General features: G+C 41.0%; 1 protein-coding gene across 1 annotated transcript; it reads right to left on the bottom strand.

Moving 5' to 3' along the window:
* Nucleotides 1–678: 678 nt before the first annotated feature.
* On the bottom strand, nucleotides 679–4,516 carry tmem88a (transmembrane protein 88 a). Its single transcript, XM_035179585.2, has 4 exons — nucleotides 4,190–4,516; nucleotides 4,000–4,070; nucleotides 2,494–2,819; nucleotides 679–1,256 (listed from the first exon to the last, which is right to left on the bottom strand). The coding sequence occupies exons 3-4, from the start codon at nucleotides 2,800–2,802 to the stop codon at nucleotides 969–971; spliced, it is 597 nt and encodes a 198-aa protein (XP_035035476.1). The 5' UTR covers nucleotides 2,803–2,819; nucleotides 4,000–4,070; nucleotides 4,190–4,516; the 3' UTR covers nucleotides 679–968.
* Nucleotides 4,517–8,112: the final 3,596 nt, after the last annotated feature.

Consider the following 8,112-nt stretch of genomic DNA (forward strand, 5'->3'; position numbering starts at 1 on the left):
GGCAGAAACACCATTTTAAAAGAATAAATGAATAGTTAAACTCAAACCAAGTATGAAGTGGTTGATAATGTATAAAATCTAAATCAAACTACGAACATTAGCTTCTTATATCTCTGCTAATTTACAGAGCGCAGTGGTGGAAAGTTGCCACGTACATTTTTTCAAGTACTGCACCTAGATTTAGTTTTGAGAAGCTTTTACTGAACTTGAGAGTTCCCATTGTATTTTACTTTACAGCTCTACTACAACTGCAAAGAACATATTGTACTTTTTACCTCACTGTAATCATCTGAAAGCTTTCGTTAATAATTAGTAATACTAAATATAATCAACAAGTTATGATTTACTATATCTACAATAAATTATAGATAAAGTTGCATATTTAAGGTAAATACAATAGGATGCAGACTGAATAAATACATCATAGTGATATTACATGCTAAGATGAAAGATGTACCACATGTACCTACCTGAGTCTTGAACACTGACAATATTGTCACTTGTTTGAATGTTAATGTTTTAATTAGAATAATCCACATGTTGGACACCTGTAGAAATGTTGTCCCGTTAAACGGTGTCTTTACAGCCTTTAGCACAGAAGCTGTAATCCCAAAATATTCACAGACTTGAAATAATGATGCTTGCCACCATATGTACAAACATATTTTGTCTATTAAATCTGTTCAGTGCACTTTATATTGAAAAAACACAAAATTCAGCTTGCAGGTCAACCAACACTGTTTTTAAAAAGTATAAAAAATACATGTCGAAAAGTATACAAAGGCAATATTGAATTCCAAACAATCACTATAAATGATGATGGATTTTTACAATGGCTGTATAGAAGTACAATGGCAATTTGCATTAGAAAAAAAGCTAATCTCAAACAAAATGACTCAATGGATACATCTTACAATCATTTAGACATTCCTCCTCTCCTCTCCTCCCCTTTCTTCTCCTCTCCTCTCCTACACCCATATGCTGCCCTTCCCCTCCCTGTCCGAAGCCCCCTGCTGACCACAGCAGCCTCCCCCGTCAGACTTCCGGTGGCGATGGACGGGCAGGTTCTTGTAGACGGCGCGGCTGTAGGGGATGAAGCACATGCCCAGCTGGAGGTGTCGGGCCAGGCGACAGTAGGCCGCCAGAGCCAGGACCAGCAGAGGGGTGAGCAGCAGGAAACCCACAACCAGCAGGGCCACGCAGCCGCCGTCATCCAGCACGTCTGAGCAGTACAGAGACGTTCCATGGGGCTGCACCTGGAGGAAGAAAATGGATGGATAATGCCATGGATACTAATAATCAAGGAGTGTACAGGTCACAGGTCACAGGTCCGAGACTTTTTCTGAAACCCATTTCTTGAAACTTCCTCTCCAGTAAACGCAAACCCCAAAACTCTGCACTCACAAAAAAATATTTACTAAAACATTACCAAAAATATTTACTGTAGGATATTTGCACATTCCTGCACTTTATTAAAACTTAGATGTAAACATGAAAACCTGAAGCAAAACAAACTGCACTATAGGATTTTATAGTTAGCATTACATCACAGGCAATGCTCCCCAGTGCTGAACAATGGGAGAATCCTTTTTGCCGGATCCAGCTTGGAAAAGATTCCACTCCTACATCATCACACTCTGTGTCCATTCACAGGAGATTTTCCTGGATATCAGGGTTTCGGTCAAACACTTTCCACCACCATACTGGGAAAAATGATCTATAGGGTTTAGGAAGGGAGAGTATATGGTGGAAGGCAAACACTGAGAAAACGCTGGATATTGATAAACCATTAACGTATTAATAACCAGAGTGAAAGATGACATTATTGCCACAAATGACAACATGGACATGATGCTCTGCCTGTTCATGACCTCTGCTCGTGTCTGATTGATAAAGTTTATTGTTGTATGGTCCCTAAAGTCACATGATTGGACACGTGTGTGTGTGTTAAATGTTCAGTGGTTGTGTGTTATCGATGAGAACAGGGTGTTGGTTGTGTTTAACCTTTGGGGCCTGTGTGTGTCATGCTGGGTCCAGTTGGACCCAGCATGACACCCCATTCAGTTAGAGAATGGGGTTTGGTGTCTTGTTACTTCAGAAAAGCTCCCAACTTGTACCCTAGTTCCATATTTCATACTAATTCTTGGGAGGTTTTGTTGGTTTAGTGTGGTCCCACTGGAAACTGAATCATCATCAAGTGGAGTTAGAAAAATCTCTGTATGGTTTATGTTATGGTCCCACAATGCACTGCACTAAGGAAGTGGAGCAGCTTAGTGACAGCTGCAAAAAATTAGAGTTAAGCTCCAGGAAGATCCAGAAAAACAGCATCAAATCTCTGGAAAAACATTTTTCTTTCTCCTTGTGCAGTTCATTCACAGCCTGATTGACAGTCTACATCACTTCCTGTTTCAAAACATTTCTTAATTTTAGAGAGCATTTATTCACAAACTACTGCTTTTCAATCTGCAAGACATTTCCAAGAGAGACCAGTACCGTGGAGTGGCAGAGGAAGCCGAATATGACCATGGTCAGAGCAGGGGTGAGGATGGTGCCGAACACGATGGAGGCCAGCACGCCGTTGATCAGCGCGATGATGAGATTCTGGGCAGTGACCAGCACAGAGCAGGCCCAGCAGTCCAGAGAGCCCCTCAGCTCCAGGGGGGAATCAACGGCCTCGCAGCCACCCAGCGAGTACGGAGGCGGCACCACGACCCCTGACCCCACTCTGGAGGGGGAGCGTGGCTCAGAGGGGGCCTTCTCGGACATCGTCTTCTCCAGCGTCCCGTTCAGTGACAGACTCATCTTCTTAGTGGTCTGAACTGCAGGGAAAAGACACAAAACAGATTCGTCCCAATAATGTTGTGTAGTGAGTCGACTCAATAATCTGGATTATAGTGACTTAATTTGAACCTGGCTATCAGGATAAGAAGTTGACATTTGGGGGAAAACTGCATAAAGAAAATTTCTGTTTCACAATATGGATATAATGTGTTTTCATCATAGTAGTATTTGAAATATTAAAGTGTCTCTGATTACAAATAACACCCATAAAATTTCCGATAAAATCGAATTTTTTTCCTGTTGCTCTAAAATTCTCCCTCCATGTCCTGATTTATTTTGACGTCCTGGTAAAAACATGAAAAGCTGTTTGTCCATTGAGTAATGACCTTGTTGAATAATGTGGTGAAAGGCGTGGAAAGTCAACACAGATAACTGCACAGCTTTAAGTGGGAGGAAATGGGCTCCACAGACCCCACCTCCAAACTGCAGGATAACCACCACCCAGAACAATGAGTCCACAGCAGCTGGAAAACTCTGAGAAGTCGAATCCGTAATCACTGATGTGGGTGTCAGAACAATGTTATGACTTTGAAAGAATGAAGGCTGTGCTACAGTTGTTTTTTTTACATTCACGTTTAATTCATTTGAACTCTGTGACTTAGCTGAAATTCTCCACGTGATGAGAAAATGACAAATTCCTCTGTTTCCTGCTGTTTTCAGGTGCGTGAGCAGCTTCTGTGTGAAACCATGTGAACACATGTGTTTCTTTCATTTTTGTCCTGTCAATGACACTTTATGCAAATGACTGAAATGTGCACCGCCCCCTTCCATCCTCAGCTCACTGTTGGGTGATGTCATAGGATTGTTTGCAACAACCGGTTGCCTGTAGGAAAAAACCTTTTCAAAAAGTTCCTTACTCTTACTGGCATCTTCTTGCATTCCTGAAGGGGCTCTGTTCATGAGCCCGTGTCAGCCTCCAGCCTGGAACTTTAACATTTTTCCTTATGATGACATCATCAATTTAGGTTTCCAGATTGAATCAACCTCATCAAAATTCACAAATCTCCACAATCACAGAAATTTTGTCAAGATTAATCTGGGAGTATAAGAAGTATACCCTAATTCATTCAAGTAAATTAGCCACTTCGATAAGGTTCAGGGTTTGGCCTTCTCCAACACAGCGAATGAATAAAAGACAAATACTGTTGATACACTTACTGTGTGGTATGAACCTGAGGATGTGTCCTCCTGCAGTTCAATGATGGCAGCAGATGATGGGACTCAGAGACCTGAGGAGCAGTGAGTGGTCGGAGACAAAGAGAATTTCAAGAATTTCCTCCTGATGTATGTCTTCTCCAGATCTTGAGGGTGGTATCCAAGTGAAAGTTGAGATTCTAATACTTACTACCTTTTTAGTTTTCTGGTCTATTTCCAAAAAGGCAGACCAGAACAAAAAATCTTCATATATTCGCCCGCTGTTGAAAATGTAAGCTTCCACTCTTCAGAAAGGAACTCCACAGGCGTGAGGCAAACTCTGCTTTCCCACTGGCTTCAGCGCTTCCTTTCCTGACATTCTGCTTCCTCACTCCGACTCCAGTTTGAGATATGATTAAGTGAGTGTGTGTGTGTGTGTGTGTGTGTGAGTGTGTATCCTGTGTTGCCTCGAATGTGAATGCACAGAGAGCAGGCTGGGCTGTGTTACAGACTGCTGTTTCTGGTGGGCAGGGGAGCGGTGGAGGGGTTTGTGTGATAACCCCCTGGAACCAGGGGGAGGGAGGAAGAGTGTTTATTTGGACAGATTAGAGGAGGCAGGGTACGCTGCTGCCCACTTTACACCCTCACAGAGAACTTTCTCCACTTCACCGGTGGGGTGGGTTTCAAAGTTATAAACAAGCTGAGCTGTTTTTTATTAACTTTAAAGATTTTATGAATTAAAAAAATAAATAAAAAACTACTCTAACCCAAACCCTAACCTAGACCATGCCAGAGAACTTTATTAAAAACTTACAAACATTGGAAGATGAGTGAAAATGACCGTAGAGTTAAATGTAGATAAAAAAAATAAAACGAATAAAACATACATTATGTGTGTTTATATTTAAAAATAAATAAATATATATGTATTATTACGTTTAGTTGCACTTACATATTGCACTTACATGTATGCACTTGGCTTTTTTGATACAATTTTCAATGAACAATAAGAAACTGTTTTCCCCCTCTTTCTTTTCTTTTCTCTCTTTTATATTTATGTTATATATAATTTGTTGACATTACATTACATATTACATATCATTTAGCTGACGCTTTTATCCAAAGTGACTTTAAGTGCATTCAACCATGAGGGTACAAGCCCAGAACAGCAAGAATCATGTAAGTTCAATTAGTCTTTGTAGATTTGCAAATTTTTGGGTTGCTTTTGTCATGTATCTATAAGTGACCATGACAGATCCATCAACCCCCGACACTCTGCTGATGCCGACCAATGAGACAGCCACTCAGCAGAATCCCAGTGCTGTGAAGTAATAATAAAAAAGGTAAAGGGCAGGCCAGAGCAGCTGGAGTTTGGCTTAGAAGCAGGAATGACAGGGCGCTGGCCCCTTGACCTTTTGATGAAAAACAGAGCTCCGCTTTCAGAAAACATAAGGAAATGAGGATGGGGGAGAACATGGACTCATTTGGCGCGGGAAAGAGGCTATCATGGGACTGATAAGAAACCTGAGGGGCTCAGTTCAAAGGGGGAAATTAGTATTTCGATATGAAGTTTTTCTCATCTCACTCTGGGCATCTGTGTTTATTTATCTTCACTCAGGGGTAGATATATACGGTCCCCGGAGAGAATCAGGCCATTTGAAGATTTGGTACGAGGAACAAGAGCCTGTGGCATGTTAGCATTCAAGGTAAAAAAAATAAAAAATAAAAAAAGGTAGGAGCAGTGATTCTGCCCTTAACAATGCCACAGAGTGTGTTGTTTGTATGTGTATGTCAGTGTCTGAGGGGGTTGGTAGAGGAAGAGCACTCTTCCTGTCCTTGGAACCAGGATATCCGCTGCTGTGTCCACACACACACTGCGATGAGATGTCCCTCTGTCCCAACTTTTAGTAATCTCATGTCCTCTAACCCCGGAGACTGAAATAAATGGCAAACGTAAAACCTGGGAAGAGAAGCGACGTGAATGACGTAAAGATTGTTTGATATTAGTCTACATCCATTCTCAGAGAATAACCTGGTTTCTATGATTGACAGTACATGGATATTCAGTAGGACTGTGTCCCACCCTCGTCACTTCACTCAAAGCATCCAGGGCACTCTAATAAACAAATAAATAAACAAACAAATAAACAACAGACAAAGATTATAACTCAGATTACTTTCAGTTACTTTCTGGATTACTTTCTCCCTGAGTCTAAGAAAATCCTTGAATCTCCTTTAAATCTCTCTTAAGGACTATAGTTCTGATCTTACCGACTATTTTAATTATTTCATAATGTTTTATTGTATCTTTATTTTCTACCACTTTCTCATCTGTAACATTTTATTCTTGTGTTTGTGCTCTTTCATCGTGTGATCTTCAAATTGCTTTTAATTTTCTCCTGTTTGATTTTAAATTGTCATTTTTGAAACCTTGTAACTATGTTTTGAAAGGTGCTACATAAACAAAGTTTATAATTATGATTATTATTGTGACCTTCTTCCTTAACTTCATTGAGCTGCTACCTCTTTCACAAGATGGTATCAGAAGAATGTTGGTGGGAAAATTACAGTAAGAAGCAGCTTAATCAAATTGGTCAAGTAAAGCCACCCAGTGGTCATCAGACCAAGGTGCAGCTGACAAACATGTGGTCAAACTGAAGGAAATCACCTGTGGCATGAGAGGACACAGACAGGGAGGATGTAGCCATATAAAAACAAACCACAAAAAGAGACTACAAAGGAGACTTAAGTTAGTTTTTGAAGACTGTTTTGTCCAATAAATATGTTGTATACATTTTTGTTGCACTGCATAATTTCCCGTTCTTCCTGTGTCACACTGACATACAGAGAAATGTATTCTCTATAAATATATAAATTTTTATTTCTGTAACATCTGCACATGACTCAAGGTCGGTCAATCTTTTACACATAAACAAGTGTTATCTGGTAAATATTACTAATTAAACAAAAAATCCTATGATAGTGTAAAACCATACATGTTTTCAGTTTACTTTTCTTATTGAGAATAGAAGAAAAAAAAGTTGAACAGCTACTTTTGTTGTATTCAACATGTTGCCACTGTCTCCAGGTTTGGGGTCAGCAGCCACATCTGACTTCCTCCAGTCAAATGAATATTTCGAATGATATGTCACATGTAATCATCTTTGAATGAAGTTAGTAATTAGGAAGCAGATGTAAGTTAAATATATACATTTTTTGGGGTTTCTCTAGTCAAATTATTCTTTGAGTAAGTGAAAGTAATGCAGCTAGTTGTGTATTTACAGGCCTGTGTTGCCTGGTGCAATATGGCGGCAGTGTTGATATACAATCCAGCAGCCTGGGTTGTAAAAGGTCTCAAGGTTTCAAAACAGCACTTCACAAACAAACGGGTGACGTCACAGCTGGTTGCTTGGTCTGTGCACTTCTGTTAGTGACGGTTCCTGTTTACAAACCACCCCCTTCAACCCTGCTCTACGTCCTCTCATGCCCACCCCTCCCCCCCTCCGTCCCCATTGTTTCCATCCAGATCCCCTCACATATATTTTTATCAAGCGCAGGTTCATCAGCAGCACTTCCCTCCACGTCAGAGAGGGCTGTCTGCTCAGTGACGGCAGCGATGATGAACGCAATGCCTGCATTGTCCGCTTCGTCAGTTTCCTGGACACCTTGGCTGTGTTGCCAGGCAACATCGTCTCGGCGCTGCTCATAGGGAAGATAGGAGTGGTTGAGGACGGGAGGTAAGAGGTGTGCAGGGCCACATCACTCAAGGATCCTCCATGTGCAGCACTGACTTTTGACAGATAAGAAAACTGGCTGCAAGATCAGAAACACTTTCCTCTACCTCGCAAACCATTGGTTGGAAGTTTGAGGCACAGATCTCATTTGCTGCTGTGGAGCTGCTTGCTGTCAATACAGTCCGCAGAAGAGGTTTGATAAGTTCCAGATCTCCTGGTGAGACTTCATGATTAATAAATCTAGTTTGGAAGTATTGCATAAATAACTGAAAGCCTCCCTTCTTGCGCAGCGAAAGTGTCAAAAGTGCTGATGTGAGCACAACGTGGTTAATGATGTCTGGAGGAGTGAGAGTGGAGATTTATGCAAGTTTAACCTGGGACTGAGACAAAAAGGTCTTCCACA

The sequence above is a fragment of the Hippoglossus stenolepis genome, chromosome 15 (assembly GCF_022539355.2).
Source record: "Hippoglossus stenolepis isolate QCI-W04-F060 chromosome 15, HSTE1.2, whole genome shotgun sequence".
Classification (NCBI taxonomy): domain Eukaryota; kingdom Metazoa; phylum Chordata; class Actinopteri; order Pleuronectiformes; family Pleuronectidae; genus Hippoglossus; species Hippoglossus stenolepis.